The sequence below is a fragment of the Dendrobates tinctorius genome, unplaced genomic scaffold (assembly GCF_039654945.1).
Source record: "Dendrobates tinctorius isolate UK_male_01 unplaced genomic scaffold, ASM3965494v1 ptg000031l, whole genome shotgun sequence".
NCBI classification, from domain to species: Eukaryota; Metazoa; Chordata; class Amphibia; order Anura; family Dendrobatidae; genus Dendrobates; species Dendrobates tinctorius.
In genome coordinates this window covers 19,817,970-19,837,640 of record NW_027361699.1, presented here as the reverse complement: position 1 = coordinate 19,837,640, position 19,671 = coordinate 19,817,970, and the positions used below count along the sequence as shown (strand labels likewise).

At 45.2% G+C, this 19,671-nt stretch overlaps 1 protein-coding gene across 1 annotated transcript in view; it reads right to left on the bottom strand.

The window, feature by feature from the left end:
- GLDC (glycine decarboxylase) overlaps nt 1–19,671 on the bottom strand; it is a 132,588-nt gene that overhangs the window by 19,249 nt on the left and 93,668 nt on the right. Inside the window, exons 6-16 of the mRNA XM_073572234.1 lie at nt 18,919–19,066; nt 15,225–15,421; nt 14,899–14,995; nt 13,627–13,732; nt 12,676–12,815; nt 12,338–12,418; nt 11,669–11,766; nt 11,150–11,276; nt 5,316–5,458; nt 5,123–5,198; nt 4,033–4,158 (exon numbers count right to left, since the gene is read on the bottom strand). Of these exons, the coding sequence (XP_073428335.1) occupies nt 4,033–4,158; nt 5,123–5,198; nt 5,316–5,458; nt 11,150–11,276; nt 11,669–11,766; nt 12,338–12,418; nt 12,676–12,815; nt 13,627–13,732; nt 14,899–14,995; nt 15,225–15,421; nt 18,919–19,066 (1,339 nt within the window). The remainder of the gene's footprint in view (nt 1–4,032; nt 4,159–5,122; nt 5,199–5,315; nt 5,459–11,149; nt 11,277–11,668; nt 11,767–12,337; nt 12,419–12,675; nt 12,816–13,626; nt 13,733–14,898; nt 14,996–15,224; nt 15,422–18,918; nt 19,067–19,671) is intronic.

Sequence of the window (19,671 nt, the reverse complement as noted above, 5' to 3'; positions counted from 1 at the left end):
ATTAGGGCGTCCTGTTCTCTCAGATGTGCCATAACCTCCAATATGATTTTCGTGAATACTCTTGGGGCGATGGCCAGCCCGAATGGGAGGGCTTTGAATTGGTAATGCTTTTTTTCTCCCCCTACTGTGACTGCTATTCTGAGAAACCGGCGGTAGTCCGTGTGTATAGGGACGTGATAGTACGCGTCTTTTAAGTCAAGTACTGCCATGTAACAAGATGGAAACAATATCTTTACTGTGGATTTTATTGTCTCCATCTTGAATGGAGGAATCACTAGACATTTGTTTAACCTTTTCAGGTTTACTATCGTCCTGAACGTCCCATCTGGTTTCTTCCGCAAGAAGATAGGGGAATAGAAGCCTTCTCCTTTTTCTTGGTGGGTAACTTCCTGTAACACTGCTTTCTCCACCAGGGTCTGAATCTTCTGTTGTACTGCAACCTGCTCTATCGACTGCCTCAGTGGGGTCACTATGAAAGAGGGTTTGGGTAAGGTGTGGAGTTTTAATTTGAGACCTGTTTCTATGATGCTTAGGATCCAGGATCTGTCTGATATCTTTTCCCAGGCCGGGAAGAAGAGGCTCAATCTTCCCCCTACTTGGGAGACACCTTCATTGGGGTTGCTTCTTGTCAGCCGGTTTCCCGAACATGAACCCCTTCCCTTTGCCTCTTCTATCTTCCCACTTGTCCTGGGAGTTTTTAGGCGGCTTCCTCTGGATACATTTCCTGCTCCGAAAGCATTTGAAGGGAAATTGGATGGGTTAGGAAAAGATTTCTTTTTATCCCCCGCTTTCTCGAGTATGTCGAACCCAATTGAATCCGCAGAAGCGTCTGCTAGAAATGCCGCTGCTCCTTTCATTAGCGGGACGGAGTCCAGGATTGCTCCTCTTGGCGTTTTGTTCCTTAGTTGGTCATCCAAACACACCAGCAGGGCTCTGGCTGTGCAAGTGGCAGCTATAGTGGGTTTTAGTCCACCTCCAGTTGCCTCCCAGGCTCCTTTTAGGAATGTATCCGCTTTCTTACCCATAGGGTCTTTCAGCGTCCCCATGTCCTCGAACGGCAGAGAGAATTTTTTTTCGAGGCCTTCGCTATGGCTACGCCCACTTTCGGTGCCTTGTCCCAAAACGAACAGTTTGGCTCCTCAAAGGGGTATTTTCTTTTTGGTGCTAGGAGGCCCTTCTTCTCTGACCTTTTCCATTCCCTCTGTATGAGCGCCTGGATTTTATCATTCATGGGAAACGACCTCCTTTTCTTCTGCTCCAACCTGCTAAACATGGCATCCTGGATGGTCCTCTTAGGCCTGGTGTCTACTAGGCCCATAGTGGTTCCGATAGCCTTTACTAAGCTATCCGTCTCTTCTATAGGGAAGCAGCTGCAACCTTCCTCCTCAGAAGACGAGGAGCCGGACGACAAGCTATCAGTGTCTGATGAAGAAGATGCGTTCTCCTTTTCGCTAGGATCTGACTCGGGTTCCTTCCTTTTGGGTTTGTTATGTTTTTTGCATTTTCCCCTGAAGGGTTTTGACGGTGCTCTCTACCTGGTGGGCAATTAAGGCCCTAAGGTCAGCAGAGAACCCTGGGGATTCCTTGCATATTGTGTGTTCAATGCAGGACTGGCAGAGCCTTTTTTCCCCATGCCGTGGGGAGCTCCTCCTTACAAAGTGGGCAAACCTTGTGGTTGCACTTCTGTGTACACTTCTTCCCCTACAAGAGAAGGCGGACAGGCCCTAATTACAGCATACACGTTCACGTAGTCCACTTACCCGCCAGCCCGAAGAAGGATACCGAATTCAACGTGGGCCCCGGATCTGCACGCGGCTTGTCCTTTGGGACCCCTGCCCCCTCGGACTCCTTGCTGCGTCGGGACTCCGAACGGCTGCTGCTGCCGTGTCGCTGCGACTGCTCCTTCGTCTCCTTCTTGCGGTGCTGCTGCGGTGACTTCCGTGGCTGCTGCTGGTGCCCTGTGTCTGAAGGCACGTCCAGCAGCTGGTGTTCCTCTGGCTCGGTGCTCATGGCTCCAGGTGACAGGCTGCGGTATGCCCCCCTGTGCGCTTTTTAAGCCAAACGAGGGCCAGTCCAAAAACATCTCTGGCCAGTTGGTTTGCGACATGTGATGTCGCAATCTCCGCCCCGTGGTGCATCGCGCGGGCAGCGGCATCTCCCCTTGCCGTCCGGCATGTGTGTCGCCGCTCTGCCCCCCGCGTGCACACCACTGCCAGCTCCCAGTGGTGCATTGCGCGGGCGGCGTCTCCCCCGGTTGCCAGCGCGCGTGAGGGTACCTGCGCCCGCTGGCGCTCTCCCACCCCGGTACCTCTCCAGCCCAGGGCCGCTTCCGGCCGCCATGGAGGACGCCTTTTCATCCTGAGGGAGGACGGATCTTCCTGCTGCCGCCTCTCCCCCCTCCCCCCCGCACACCCTGGAGGCCCGCTGACCCCAGCGGTGGCGCCTCGGGTAACCGCAACAAGTTGGGGCAGGGTGCTCCCGCTGCCATTCACCAGACTGGTCGGCCCCGGCATCCGGTAAGTCTGTAGGTTCCCTTATGGGGACAGGAAACCAACTGATGCAGGAGAGAGAGAGAGGTACCGCCTTTTTATCAGTAGGTTTCCTGTCCCCGTGGGGCGGATCCCCTCTCTCCGTGGTGCAGTCATGGGGGAAGGAGAAAGTATATTTACTCTAAGTAGAATTTCAATTCTAGATAACCAGCAACATTTCTGGATTTTTATATTGTAGTGAACAGTGTTTGGAGCAGTTTCCCTTAGAAGTTTGTATAACCACTTAATGCGGGGTTTCTCAACACCAAGGCCACGTTCAGTATTTTATGGCTGCAATTTTCACTCACTCCTGGTTTTGGCTTACAAATACTGAACATGTGAACGTGACTTTAGAGATTAAGAGTTCCTGGTTGGAACTCTTTAGGAAGCAGTCATGATGGCAAAATGAACCAAGGCGGATGTCAGCAACAGCTAAAGGAGAGTTTACTCAATGGGAGGCAACAATATTGATGGTTACAAGTAATGGGCTTAAATAGAAGTAGATTCTTATTATACAGCAAAGAGCCTAAACTTGCAACAAAACTGGACATGGCCTCCTGCTCCTTACGGAAAACTCTTCACAAATCGCAATACAACAGCTTGTTGGTTATGCAATTAGCCTTAATGACTCGAGTGTGGCAAGCCTGTGTGTCAGAAAGTATTTACTTCCTTCAGTTATGGCAAGGCCTCTCTGGACCTTTTCATGTACAGAAATTTGCCATTACACAGTGAGAAGAGCAGAAGTCATTGTCCACTCATGAATGGTGGTACCCTCAAGAAGGTGGGCTTCTCCCCCTCCACCTGATAAACAATTGCAGCACAGCCGGGTTACATGGTCAGGACAAAAGCTAATTGATGTGCTACCCCAGTGAAATCTGCAAGTGCTACTTAACCCTACTTGCAAGCCTTCTTTGATGCAGACATTTTCTACTGAGCCCTTATCTTCTCGCCAGACGGCTAGTCTGAACATACCCCATCTCTACAGGAAGAAACCGAGGCTTCTCTGAACACACCCAGGGTGCAATCATTCGACACCATGTTTCTGCGTATGCAAGTGCCCTAGCAAATATAAACCAGCAGAAGCTGTAGCACATAAGCTACTGTTCCTACACTTCCCACCATCCTAGAGCATGGTTTCTCACACACCCAGTAGCCTCTTCTAGTTTCCTACAGTGACACCTAACTGAAAAAGTTGCTGTGTATAGTGGGGTAAAGATTTAGAGAGCCAAGTAAATAGTGAATAAAAAAATTGCAGTTTAATAAATTTGACTCATCTTAACGAAAATCTACTCACAGTAAAAAGATGCTCCATATTTATTAAAATTGCAGGATTCAGACTGTCTAGTCTCAGTTTATAACACCTAACAGCTTACTTTTGCACCAAGATGAAGATGCACTGCACACATTTTTATTTAATGCTGCATCTCAAGCAAAACACAGAGAGGAGAAAAAAAATATAACAACGAGGTCATAAAAGCAGAAAAGTTACAACACAAATTCTTACCATAGCTTTTAAGTGGACTACATCAATGCTTCCATCTTTGTCCACTTCTACTGGCTGTATTTTCATTCCCGCCATTTGAGCACTTGCTGGATTGGTTCCATGAGCGGATTTGGGGATTAGACAGACCTAGAATAGCAAAGTGCAGAATTTAGCATAAAATGTTGGCATTAGGAATCACAAATTACACTTTACTAATTGTTAGGCTATGTGCCCACGTAGCGTTTTAAAACGCTCACTAAAAACCGGACTCCTTCCCAGAAATCGCGCGTTTTTTTCCGCGATTATGATCGCGATTTTCGCGTGCGATATTTGAAGCATCGCTTGGAAAGTGATTGACAGGTTGGTCACACTCGTCAAACATAGTGTTTGACGAGTGTGACCAGGTTTTTACTATTGAGGCCGCCTATGCGGCCTCAATAGTAAAAGATAGAATGTTAAAAAAAATTTAAAAATCGGGGTATATTTACCTTCCGGCGTCCCGGGCCTCAGCGTTCCCAGTAATGCCTTGCGAGACCTGTGATGACGTAGTCTCGCGTTGCTATAGCGATCTCGCGAGACCGTTAGAGTCACGCGAGACTACGTCATTACAGGGCCTTGCCGCAAGGCATTACAGGGAACCCTAGGCCGGGAATGCAGCGCGGGACACCGGAAGGTAAATATACCCCGATTTTTTATTTATTCATTCTTTTTTTTACAGGGGTATGGTACCCAGGGCCTGGAGGACAGTCTCCTCTCCTCCACACCGTGGGTACCAACCGCACATGAGACGCTTAACTTCCCGCATGGTGGGCATAGCCACATGCGGGAAGTAAGCGATTCTCATGCATTCCTATGGGTGCGGAATCGCGGCAATTCTTTGCGATTCCGCACAAAAGAATGAGCATGCTGCAATTTTTTCCGCGATGCGATTCCACCGCGGAAAAAAGCGCAGCATTAGCTCAGCATGTGCGGAATGCCATAGGAATGCATGGGGGCATTCTGTACACGATTTTTAAACGTTTTCGCAGCATTTTTGCGCCGAAAATCACGGCAAAAACGCTTAAAAATCGCTACGTGGGCACACAGCCTCATAGTTCCAAGTCATACTTACTGTTCTATGAGGTTCACCCTTTGCACTTAAGTAGGCCTTGATAGCAGCCAATCCAGCATATTCACCCTGTGCCCCACTGATTAGGAAAAAAAAAAAAAAAATCAAATAATTCTACGTAACAATTTTTTCAGATACCAGTACAAATTACAGCATTTATAATGTAACTGCATATTGTGACAAACATGATTTTTACCTGTTTGGCTGAAAGGAGATTTTGTCGTATCCGGTTATTTCACACAAGTCCTTCTCAAGCTCCTTAAACAGCTGTTGATATCCCTGTGCCTGGTCTAAAGGCACAAACGGATGAATGTTGGCAAATTCTGCCCAAGTAATTGGCTGCAGAAAAAAGAAAGTTTTCAAAATTAAGTGTTACAAAAATGCACAAACCTGTACACTAATCAGACTCGGGCAAAACCGGTTACATGGTCACTAGACTGTGCGTAATGTTAACCTCAAGGAAGCTGCAGATTCATTCATGCCTGCAAATGATTCAGCAGATGTGACTTTCTCCTGGGATGAAATTTACAACAAAATACGCTAAAAATTTCTGCTGCATCTTAAAAAAAAATATAAAATATATATATATATATATATATATATATATACACACACACATACACATTATATATATATATATATATATATACACACACACACACACATATATATATATATATATATATATATATATATATATATATATATATATATATATATATATATATATACACACACACACACACACACACACACATCCAATATTGTCAGCGTTGACAAATTTTACAGATTAAGAAAAATGAAAAAAAATTATTCATTGTAAAGAAGAGAAAATAAAAAAAAAAAGTTTTGGTCCTATATTACAAAAAACAACCCTGAGACTGGAAGAGCAACAGTGCTGATTTAAAGCTCGGGTCGTTAATTTTTCCCTGCACAGCTGCCCTCCTGACTGTTCATGGAGCAGCGGGGGGGGGGGGGGGGCTAGACCTAAAAAGTCATGAAATGCAGATACATTTAAAACATACAAAAAAAAAAAAAAAAAATCCGGAATGACAATAGATACATCATGACAACTTAGTCCAGGAAACAAATCAATTTTTGTGAGGAAAAAAAAAAAAAAACAAACCACAACAGTCATGATGGCAAAATGGAGAGGAAGGGGGTCAGTTGTAGAGATACAGTAACCCCTAGGCAGCAGCCCTCACACGACTGCCCCCAGCTGACTACTTCCCTCGCCCGCCAATCTATTACCGGGTAGTGTTTTTTCAGCCAAGGGAGGCCTAAAACGATAGGTACTGGCATTCCCTCCAAGACGTAGCATGACAAGGACTCCTCATGATGTCCTATACGTAGGTGGATATTTTCTACGACTTGGGTCAAGCTCCCCTGGCTCAGTGGAACAGAGTTTATGGCCTGGCGCTTATAGGTTGGGCTAGCATCCTACACCTCAGGCCATGAGACTGGACAAAGCGAGCATCCACCAGACTGACTCCTGCTCCGCTGTCCACAAGCACTGGTATCACCTCCGGTACCCCGCCAGCCAACACCTCTGCTGACATAGTACCTTGGGAGGGCAAAATGGAGGAAATATACACTCCCTGGTCATCTCCCTCCAAACAACCAGGGGAATGTGGCTTCTGAGATGACACAGATAATTTAGCACGCATTGGGCAAGCCTTAAGGACATGACCAGTCTGCCCACAGTAAAAACATGCCTCCACCACTCCCTAAACCGTAGGCAGGCCTGAACACAAACTAGCTCCTCCTACTTGCATAGGTTCATCTGGAGACTTGGCACGCACTGGGTAGGCTCTCCTGAAATGGCCCGGCTTCCCACAGGAAAAGCATACCCCCCACCAGGGCGAACCGCAGACAACCCCTTTTTTGTACCAACACCGGGCTGCTTGGGTTGCGAGGACTACAGGGGGCACATTTGTGTATGTCTCTCCCTAAGGCGTCTATCCACCCGGATGGCAAGGCACATGGCGGCCTCCAGCGACCTGTTTGCGGCGTACTGCACCAGAGTATCCTGCAACTTTGAAGACAGACCCTGCACAAATTGACTCCTAAGTGCTGGATCATTCCACTGAGTGTCAGTGGCCCACCTCCTAAACTCTGAGCAGTACTCCTCAGCAACCCGGGCTCCCTGTTTACACCTACGGAGTCGGGATTCCGCCAGGGAGACGCCATCAGGATCCCCATACACTAGTGCCAAAGCCGCAAAAAACACATCCACGGACTCTAATAATGGTGAATCGTCCGGCAGGGAGAACGCCCAGGATTGGGGATCCCCCTTAAGAAGGGACATAATGATTCCCACACGTTGCTCTTCACTCCCTGATGAATGAGGGCGCAGCCTGAAGTATAGTTTACAGGCTTGCTGAAATACCAAGAATTGATGTCTCCCTCCAGAAAACCTGTCAGGGAGGGATACACCAAGGTTACTTACCGGTAGCCGGTTTTTCCGGAGCCCATAATGGCACACATGAGAGAGGGGATCCGCCCAGTCAGGACTGGAACCCTACTGAAGATAAAAGGGCGGCACCTCTCCCTCGCTTCAGCTGGTTTACAGAGCATGAGAGGCCCCCCCGGGTTGGTACACATGGTAAAACTTTCACCACATTATATCTAACTAAAAAAACACCCAAACTATAGTGCACACCAAAAGGAGTGAAAAAGGGGGGGGAATATACAGGTGCCGTTATGGGCTCCGGAAAAAACGGCTACCGGTAAGGCCTCTTTCACACTTCAGTTTTTTTGCATCAGTTATAATCCGCCAAAAAGGCAGACAAGCAGATCCGTTCTCAACTGATGTGAACGGATGTCGCAGGATCCGTTTTGAGAGAGAGAGAGAGAGAGAGAGAGAGAGAGAGAGAGAGAGAGAGAGAGAGAGAGAGAGAGAGAGAGAGAGAGAGAGAGAGAGAGAGAGAGAGAGAGAGAGAGAGAGAGAGAGAATTTGTTTTGTCCGGCACCCAGAAAGAAATTCGGGTTAAATCAGTGTCTGGAGGATAAAAAACGGATGCAATGGACAGCAATCCGTCACAATCCGCCATTAATGCAAGTCAATGGGGAAAAAAACGGATCCTCAAAAGAAAATTGAGGATCCGTTTTTTTCAAAACCTGGCGGATTGTGACTGATTGTAAAAAACGGAAGTGTGAAAGAGGCCTAAGTAACCTTGGTGTTTTCCAGTCTCCCATGACTGCACACATGACAGACTTTTGTAGACTAAGACACCTTAGGGAGGGACCACTGCTTGCAGCACCCTTCTACCAAAGGTTAGGTCAGTAGAGGAAGACAGATCAAGTCGGTAGTGCTTAAAAAAGGTGGAAGGTGAGGACCAAGTAGCGGCTTTACAAATTTGTTCAATCGATACCTCAGCCTTCTCTGCCCAGGAGGTAGCCACGGCTCTGGTGGAGTGAGCCTTGATGCCTTCTGGAACCGGAGCGCCACTTGCGGAGTAGGATAACATAATGGCCTCCCTGATCCATCTGGCAATGGTACTCAGCTACCCCGTGCCCTTTTCTACTACCCTGAAAGGCTACAAAAAGGGACTGATCTTTCCTCCACTGACTAGTTACTGACATATTGTACTATGGCTCTTCTTACATCTAATGTATGGAACTTTTGCTCCCCCTGGGTTTCTAGGATTATTACAGAAAGATAGCAAGGAGATTTCCTGAGTCCTATGAAACTTTTGGACTACCTTGGGGAGATAGGCCGGGTCTGGTCTTAGAACCACTCGGTCATCCAAGATCTGTGTATATGGAGGACATATAGACAGAGCTTGTAGGTCGCTGACTCTTCGGCTGATGTTAAGGCTACCAGTAAAACAGTTTTAAGTGTAAGTAGCTTTGGTGACAGCTCTAGTAGTGGTTCAAAGGGGTCTTTGGTTAAGGCCTCTAAGACTAGGTTGAGGTCCCAGGGTAGTATCTTTGGGATAATGACCGGCCTTGACCTGCCACAGGACTTTATGAATCGGGAAACCCACCTATTGGCTGCTAAGTTGCAGTTATATAGGGCCCCCAAAGCTGAGACTTGAACTTTGAGTGTGTTAGTGGCTAACCCCAGTTGTAGCCCCAACTGTAAGAACTCTAGGATAGGTCCCACTGGTGCTACATCCCCAAAGGGTTCCCCCAGGAAGTCTAGGAACTTTTTCCACGTTCTACCGTAGATTTGGGATGTTATAGGTTTCCTACTTTTCAACAGGGTGGAGACTAACCCTTGAGAGAATCCCTGGCGACTCAGTAGCACCCTCTCAAATTCCAGGCTGCTAGATGGAAGCCCTTCACCTGAGAGTGGACCACTGGTCCCTGGGAAAGCAGGTCTGGAATCTCCGGTAGTATCCATGGATCTGTCACTGACATGAGGCTCCACCAAATCAGGGGTCTCCTCCTGTATAGTTTTGTTTATACAGTCAGCGCAGAGTTCTTTCTGCCACTGATCTGCCAGCAGGTTTTTACATATGGCACATTCTCTATTTTTGGTTTTGCTGCTGGCCTTCCTCGACCCCTAGTGATCAAACAGAGAAAATGGAACCCCGTTACCATAAGGGTGACATTCACGTAGATCACTCACCACCGCTGTCAATCAGGGGTACCGATCTCGGAGGCTCCTCAGATGCACTCGTGACGTTTCTCCTGGACGTCTCAGAGTCATGCCGGTTGAGTTTATGACTGCCGCTCCCACCACTCGAGCGACTGCTCCTGGTATGCTGGCGGCTCGGCCTGGCGTCTGGCGAGAGGTCTTGCTGCTGACGCTGCTCGTCTTGCCCCACTTCCATCTTGAAGCATTGGGCATGAGTGCGTCTTCTGTGGTCATCCCCCTTATGTAAGGGGGATCCACTGCACTCTCCGCCTCCTCCGGTTGCCCTCACAGCCCCCCCTGCCATGCCGCCGGGATCTCCTTTCGCCCGCCGGTGTGGTTTACCATGGGCGCCGCCATCTTGGATTGCCGGCGCCGCCTCCCGACGTCACGCGGGCACGCCCCTTTCCCAGCGTGCCCTGCGCGTGAGGTCAGGGGGGCACGACCCGGAAGCGGCCGCTCCCCAACGCTCATGCGCTGCTCTGGACGCGGCAGAGGGGGAGAGGGCGGCGCGGCAGCCACGGCAGAGCGCCAGGACCCCAGCCGTGCTGTTTCTGCGCCCGCTCGGACGCCGAGCCCCCGGGGGTCCGGCGGACAGCGCTTCCCCCTCCCGACGCACAGCGCTCAGGAAACCAGCCTGATCTTCCACGACGGCACAGGAGAGGGGCAGGTACGTGTGACAGCTGTCTTCAGCACACGGGTCCCCGTCAGGACAGGAAACCCAACTGAAGCGAGGGAGAGGTACCGCCCTTTTATCTTCAGTAGGGTTCCTGTCCTGACTGGGCGGATCCCCTTTCTCATGTGTGCCGTCATGGGAGATGGGAAAATCTTGGGTTCCGGCTGAGCCTGTTCCTGAACCAAGCCTCCAAAGCCCACCAACAGCTGCAGCACCAAATCACCACGCAGCCCCCTAATCTCATCAGTAAAGATTTGCAGCATTTGGGCTGCCTTGGATCCATGGCTCAGGAGAAAAAAAAGTTTGGTTGGTGATAATGTGATGGTTACATGTGACTTGACACACCGCCTCCAGCAGGGCGAATTTCCCTGACACACGTGACCCTGGATACACCGCCTACAGTAGGGCGAATTTAAATAATAAAAGGGAAACACCAGGGAAACCGATACAATGGAGGGCCCTGCGATAGGGAACAGGGACGTGGAGAGCTCCTGCACTCCCCTGAGTCAGTGTCTCTACACTCCTAACAGTCCACGAGTATATACGGTAATTTATTTTTCACCTTTACTATTCAATTTTGTTGGTTTTTCATGCAACTTTCATTATATCATTATATAGTCCAGTTTACACATGTGGGTTAATATCGGTCACCATATATTTATACACGCTGATATTTGCATGTGCATCATTACTTGCTTTTGAGTTTAATAGGCCTCCTTGAGTAGAGGAGAAAGCGCCAAGACTAAAAAATAAGAATTAAATATAAATTTACCGTAAGCTCAGAAGAACTGTTGAGTTTCATTGTGCAGGACCCCAGGGGAATCATACTATGTACAAGTGATATATCCTTGTTTTCTAAACGCTTCATGTAGCGAACAAGATTTGTTTCTGAATGGTAGCTTAAAACAAAAATAAAGCAATGTTAGCATAATATTTAATACATCTTAATATTAAATTAATAATCACCGAAGAAAATGATGGATGACAGGACCCGTTGAAGCGCAAAAGAGCTGTAGTCCATACTTTGCACATGTCTTCCGTGCCTGAGCCGCACAGCGTTCAATAAAGCAAGTTTAAACCACATTGGTGAGTGCCATTCATCATTTTGTTCGGTCATTGTGGATTGCCTGCACGTTTTTGTTCATACGGATTGAGCACTTACAGTGGTGTTTTTGGAGGCTTAATGGCATTCTTAATTTAGTGTGGTCAGCCTCATATGATTATATTGAGGGAAACACTTTTCTGCTGTTGGCTTAATATTAAATTAGCTTTCCTTTTGAAGACACCTCACCTATTAAACACTGGGTGCATGAGAAATTTGCTTGTCCTTTTGAAAGCAGTATCCAAAATGCCTCTGTTTTCCTCTCCCATGCCTTCGGCCACCAGCTCCTATGGCAGAAACCCCAAAAACACTTGAAAAAGGGACAAGAGTAGTCAAAACCAATATCCACTGGGATTTTAACTACAGCAGCACATAAATCAAACCAGATGCTCAAGGTAGACCTTGCCACCTGCACACTGTGCAAGCTCGGCATATTTTATCAGATCTAGAGGGAGCAAAAAGATTTGCACTGTCCCGGTCAGACATGGCAATCTTCATTTCTGTCGCCAGCATTCTCGACACTTTTTACACCATCATAGAACATCATGGTGCCTAGTAACCACAGCAGGAGCCCAGGACATCAGACCAAAAGAGGTCACAGAAGAGCGTCCTGTTTGGCTGCAAAGCCGCACCAGGCTAGACGCCGGTTCAGGGCAGCGCAAATCTTTTTTGCTCAACTTTAAAATCAGAGTTAAGCATTTTTTTGGAAGATGAAATTCAAGAAACGTGTATAGTTTTACGTTGGAAATACCCAACAAATCAAATGTTTACCCACCGAAAATAGTAAGCCATTGTATGGCCTGAAAAGTTTGACCATTTCCAGCTAAGTATTTATAGCCAATATGGGGTTTTACTTACTGCTGAGGATTCACAGCCAAACACCCACAGTAGGTCATCCAGATCCTTCTCCTTTACAGTTTCATCAATAGATACTCCAAGCTGCAAAAAGAATTTTTTTTTTCTTTGTTTACATACAAAGTTTGATAACCCTTCAATTACTATGTCCTACTCCCAAGTCGTTGGGTTTGGAACATATCTGCTCATAGTTCAAGCATAAACTGAACAATGTGCAGAGCAAGACATAAGAGAAGCACATAGGAATGGCAGAGAGTTTTGTCCAAATATGGTTTCTTTTTTGACACACTACTTGGTTTAGACCAATTTAACCCCTTCCCTTGTATCCAAAGACTACTTACCGAACCATCACTGTACATGCGGAGGTTTATCTGACGCTGTGCAGCTCGATCCAGAACCTCCTTGACTGGACAACCACAATGAATCTTCACTGTATCAAAGAACAAGTCATTGTGTAATTGATGTCCTGCTCTCTTCAGACCTGAGCAAGCAAGTAGAAGAATTTAAAAATTAACAAGAACTATAGATAAATGCAAATTTATTTAAAGAAAAACAAATAAAAAAACAAAAAAAAATAAATGCTAATTGTTAAATATAAGAAATTTCTTTTAATGTTTATTTGAGAAGCATATAAACCCTTTACAATACAAAATCTTCATGTTTAAGTCTCTAGTCATGTAGTTCGTGTGGACAGGACAGTTATGGGCATAAGTACTAGGTGCAGGAATAGATATTGAAATTGTAGAGTTTGATGGGACCTTCAGGGCCATAGTGTTCAAACCTCTTCTCAATGCAGGATTCACTAAACCATCTCAGACAGTTGTCTGTCCAGCCTCTATTTGAAGACTTCCATTGTAGGAGAACTCACCACCTCTTTTATAGAATCATTGGTGCAATATGTGCAGCTGCATAGGGGCCCCAAAGCTTAGGGTTCCACGGTCATCCTAAAAATCAGCATCCTAGCCACTAGATTGAACTGCACTCAATGACAATGGATAATAAGTTTCGTAATGTACAATTACTGGTGAATAATTAGGTGCTTTATTCTGAACTACAGGATAAGAGGAGGCCCAATGTAAAGAACTTGCACAGGGACCCACCATCACCTCTGACTAGGTGTATTTCAGTTGTGCAGCAGAGACTCTAATCAGCTACATATGATTTGGATTAGTGGTGGGAAAAATATTACACATTTTAATAATTTTTTTTTGGTATGTAAAATATAAAAAAAAAAAAAAAAAAAAAAAAAAAAAAAAAACACACAACACACACACACGTGAATACTTTGTTACCTTCTGCAAGTATTAGTGTAGCATTGTGAACTCTACGTGCAATATGCTTGAGGCCATTTGGACCATGGTAAACACAGAACATTGCAGCCATGTTTGCCAGCAAAGCCTAAAAAGTTCACATTAAAATGAAAGGAAGCATTAAGCATATGGCAAAATACAAAATGACAACCATTGTAGATGCTCTTAAAGGGAATCTGTCACCTATATTTAGTGATATCATGTAAAGATATCACTAAATTGTGCGTCCCATAAGGATTCTAGTCGGACCTTTGAATCCCCCCGACCCCGCACCTTTGAGGCATAAATACCTTTTTTAGCTTGTTGTGGATGTATGCAAATCGCCGCGGTCCGGTCCGATGGGTGTCCTGCATGTGAAGACTTCTGGGGCATAGACCGCGCTGGAAAATACAGTCGCTTGCGCAGTAGCGATTATACTGCGCAGGCGCCGGGGGGAGGGGGGGCTTTACATTGCGCAAGCTCGGAAACCAACGGTGTCTGTGGTATTCACAGACGAAGATTACGTGAAGCAAGCCGAGGAGGTGGGGGGAGAAGACTCCTAAGCCATGCTCATCGGACCGGACCGCGGCGATTTGCATGCATCCACAACAAGCTAAAAAAAAGGCATTTATGCCTCAAAGGTGCGGGGTCGGGGGGGGGGGTCAAAGGCCTGACTAGAATCCTTATGGGACGCACAATATAGTGATATCTTTACATGATATCACTAAATATAGGTGACAGATTCCCTTTAAAGGGTATTCTAGCAGAAACATTTGCCCTCTAACTGCATAGATGAACGTTTGGACCCCCAACTGAACGACCACTCAGACCTCAGCTGCAAGGCTATGGTCATTTTAGAATGGAGCAGTGAGCAAGAATTTGCCCTCTTGTTCAGTTCAAAATGACTGATGTAAACAGCCAAGCAACAGTCTGGCAAAAGAAGTTTTAGCAGTCATCCATTAATATAGCATTTATAGCCCATCTAATGAGGAGCAGATAAATGCTTCTGGCTGAGATACCCTTTTTACATCGCTTTTTAAATAACATGCAAGCAGCCTTCAGCTTCATAAATTTGCACAAAAGCCATGGAAAAAATAAATGCCATTTGTGCTAAAGAAAAATAAAAATTTAAGCCATTGCTAAGGATTTAAACATTATAAATATAGGCGATCCATTACCTCTATTGCAACATAGTTTGAGGGGTTTTTTTTGGTAGAGGTTTTTGTCCTACAGGGATGCCACCAAGTACACAGCACATGTTCTGGGGAAACATACCTGTGCAGTACATATGTTGCTGGTGGCTTTATCCCTTCTGATGTGCTGTTCTCTAGTTTGTAAAGCCAGGCGATAAACTTCCTTTCCAGCAGCATCTCTAAAAACAACAGTTACACAAATGGAAAATTTAGAAAACACACACACACACACACACACACACACACACACACACCCTCATGTTGGACATGCAGGCAATTGTTTTTTTTTGGGTCTCAAGTTTGACCTGGTTTTTCTAAACATTTCAGTGGCAGTAGACAGATTATTTTAATCAATTATCACTGGCATTTAGGCTCTCTGCCAAGTTTGATTTTGCCAACACTACATACCTAGTCACTCCAACCATTCTACCAGGCATCATCCGAACCAGGTTCTCCTTCACTGCAAAGAAGGCTGCATGTGGTCCACCATAGCATAGGGGTACACCGAATCGCTGAGAGCTGCCAAGAGCAATGTCTACGCCAAACTCACCAGGTGGCCTCAAGATGCACAGTGCCAAGAGGTCAGTGGCACAGCAAGCCAAGGTCTAACATGAAGAAAAACTGACTGTCAGAATTGAAACACATAGATGCACATAACTGTAAAATAGCAGTGGGTTTAAAACAACCGAGACAAAGCTCAATCCGAATAGTATTTATTTCCATGTACACAAAGACACTGGATCACTGCACATTCAATTCAAAAAAATAAACAAGAAACAGTAGTGTCTACCAGGGCTGTGGAGTCAGAGTCCATTTTGGTGGAGTCGGTATAAAATGGACCAACTATGAAAATAAATTGGTACAGAAGTACAATGCAGGATGTGCTGTAAATGTTTTCATAAGAATTTGGGAAAGTTATGAAATGTTCTATTAATGCTCTGTTCTGGGTCCAAGGATCTCGGAGTTTAGTTGAGATGAACACAAAACAAAAGCGGTTTGAGCTTGCAGAATGCTAGCGCTTTTCCAAGCGATTTGAAGCATTGCTTGGAAAAGTGATTGACAGGTTGGTCACACTTGTCAAGCATAGTGCTTGACAAGTGTGACCAACTTTTTACTATTGATGCTCCCTATGCAGCATCAATAGTAAAAGACAGAATGTTAAAAAAAAAAAAAAAAGATATACTTACCCTCTGTTAGCCCCTGGAGTCCTCCCGGCCCTCAGCGACGCTGCCAACAACTTCTGTTCACAGGGATGCGTTGTGCGAATGACCTCTGATGATGTAGCAGTCACGCGAGACTGCTTCATCATCAGATAGTTTGCACAATGCATCACTGGGAACAAAAGTCGTTGGCAGTGTCGCTTAGGGCCGGGATGACTCCGGGGGCCGACAGAGGGTAGGTATATCCCTATTTTTTATTTTAATTCTATTTTTTACAGGAATATGGTACCCAGGGCATGGAGGAGAGTCTCCTCTCCTGCAGACCCTGGGTACCATCCGCACATGAAGCGCCCACGTTACACATGCTGGGCATAGCCACATGCATAAAGAGAGCGTTTCAATGCAATCCCATGGTGGCGAAAACGCCGCGATTCCGCAGAATTAATGGACATGCTGCAGATTTTACCGCTATGCGATTCCGCAGAGGAAAAATACACAGCATTGGCACAGCAACTGCGGAATCCCATAGGATTGCATTGGAATGCGTTTTATTAGCGTTTAAGCGTTTCCGCAGTGGCAAAAACGCGGCGGAAATGCTTAAACGCAACGTGGGCATACAGCCTTAGACCCAATAAGAACAATCTTTAGTTCATCTGACCATAGAATGTTGTGCCACTTTTCTTTAGGTAAGTCAAGGGATTCTTTGGCAAACTAAACTTCAAGACATTTTTCAGAAATCTCAAAATTACAAGGGTTTCTTGCAAATAGTTTGGCTTCATGTTGGCATCTGATGGTTGCAGGACTCACAAGTGACTGAAGATCTTCTTTGAGCTCTCTGGAGCAGAATAGATGCTTCTTTGCCATTCTAGGATCTATGGGGATGACAGCTCTTATTTTCCCTCTACGAGTTTCAGGTTTTATTTGCATTTTTAAATTATTGGCAAACTTTTCAGCTAAGCAGCCAGTTATTTTGTGCATTTCTTTACATTTTCCCCTTTACAAGCAGCTTCTTGATCAATGTTGCTGCCCCTTCAGTACAATGTATTAAATGACCCGTATTATTCACTGAGATAGGGCTAAAACCAACAGGTACAACATTTGCCCTCCTTTAAATAAATGGTCAAAATTGTCACCAGTTTTTTCACGGAATAAATTATCTCACTAAAAATCTAACTCTGTACAGCTATTAAATTAGAACACCCCCCTTCCATTAAATGAGTAAATTACACTGAATCAGCAGCATGCATGTCATTACTTGATTCTGCTTGTTGCCCAATAATCGCCTACACCTAGTCATGAATTTGTTCCCATGTTGTATGATTTTTTTCTGCAAAAAGCCACAATTGAAATAGTGATATTAGACTGCTATTATTTTTCACATACTATGTATCAAAACACATAATGCTAATATAGAATGACATTTTGTAGAAAAAAAAAAAAAAAGATACAATGGGAGTGTAGCCTAATAGCAGTCTGAAAGAGTCAAAGACAATACCCATCTATAAAATAAAGCTTATTCTCCCCTCCTGTGCTGGCGCCATTTCTGCAGTGTCCACATGGTCTCCCGGACCTCCCATGGAGTTATGACACATGACGCTGGTGCCCAATCAGTGCTGGTGTCACTGTCCCCGTCTCCTGTCGAATTGAGCAGGAAGAGGAAGTCCGATGAGCTGCAGCTTAGATTTGTCTGAAGGTAGAGAAAGTGAAGCCAGTACTGACTGGGTGCCGGTGTCACGCGTCAACACCACAAAAGAGCCCTGGAACCACAGGAACGGCGTTGGCTCAGGATGGGCGTATAGGCTTTATTTTATAAGGGCCAAACATTTTGTCCGAGAAGGGGGTGTTCTAGTAGTGATCAACCCCTTTAATGTTGGATTTAAAAACACTGTTACACTCAGGATCAACTGTATGAATTGTCCTCCATCTATTCATATTCAGTTGCCATTTTATACCGTTTGACAGACAAACCATCCACCTAAAGTCTACATCCTAGCAATAGGTTGTAGAAATGAATAGATAAGCATGGGATTATAGGATTATATCCTGCAAGTCTCCAGGAACATTCTCTACCTTCTAAAAGTAGTCAGCTTCCAGATGAAATTTTGGCAACCAAGCCGTATTTTCAACCCTTTTTTTTTTTTTTTAACTCATCACAGATACATACATTTAACAAGTCCTGTTCAAAATGGACCTCACAGTACAGATGAGACTGTCGGGTGAAAATGTAGAAACAGAGCGCTATATTTGATCAATGCGAGCCCATCACATAGCAATAGTTTGGCTAGACAGCTGATTAGATACTCACTGGCAACCCTTTAGTATGAGGGGGCAGGAGAGGAAAAAGCAGTGGCATAACTAGAGTCCAATGGGCCCTTATACAAAAAAATTTGGACCTGGGCATTCACCTGCATGTTGGGCAGCCGCATGGACACATGTAGCATTCTAGATCCTATAAAGGCATAACTGTTCATTACCCCATGTAATAATGTCTCCCATGCTGGGCCCCTTCCAGTAAAAATGACCCCTATTTAGGCCCCTTCTGTTCTTCTCCAGCACGTTTGAAAAAAAAAAAATGTCACCTTCCCCCACATCCTCTTCTGTAGCCTGCACAGGAGCTGGCAGCTCACTTTGGCAGAGCATGAAGTCACTTCAAAATTGACATCAACTGCTGGTTTCCGATTGGCCAGTGGCGTGTATAGCAGGAAAGGGAACCAGTGGGTCTGTGCACTGCATTACATTTCACCTGAATGCGAGTACAAAAGCCTCAAATTAAGGTGAAATCTGTCAATAGCCCCCCACCACCATTCCCTTCCTCTAGCAGAGGCCTGGTCATGGTTGCACCCTCTGCAACAGCAATAGTTGCACCCCTGGGGAAAAAGACTCAAATAACCCCTTTATCTAGATTTTGCCACTCAATCATGTCCTTTAACATTTGGGCTTACCCCATTTTGGTGAGCTCGGTCAACCAGCTGGGTGAAGTCTTCTATCTTTCCATCAGTGTCTGGATATTGAAAAAGAACGCCACTGATATCTTTCCCACTAAAGTCCATCTCATGTGGCAACATCAGCTCCGTTGTGACACCAATATAGCTTCAAACAGAATGAAAGTGTTATGGAGCAATAAAACTAGCTGCTAAAAGTAAATACTGGTGCAAGAAACACCCTCTCAAATCAACTTTTTTGTAGGTTTCAAATATTATTGTGCTACACACGTTACCTTTGTAATTCTGGGTCAGCATGATTTATGACAATACCAAATTTATATAGTTTTATTTAGGTTTTACTACTTTTGCAACATTTTGTTTTCAGTCATTAAGTTAATGGAGTTGTATGAGGTCTTAATTTTTGGGAAACAAGAGGTTTCCAGTGTTACACATTTTTCTAATATGCAATAAAACATTCTGGATTTATTTTACATAAAAAACAATTTTTAATTTATTTACTTTAAAATATTTATTATGCAGATCAACAATGACAATGCCCAATTTAGGCTATGTTCACACGTTGTATTTTATTTTTTTTTATTGCAAATTTTAAGCTGCGTTTTACAGTAGCAGCAAAAGCTATAAGACTTCAGAAGTCTCGTGCATGGTTTTTTTTTCTCCTGACCGATTTGCAAAGCTGCATTTTTATTTTTTTCCTAACACTGCAGCATGTCACTTCGTTTTTCAGCCATAGAAAGAAATGAGCAAGTG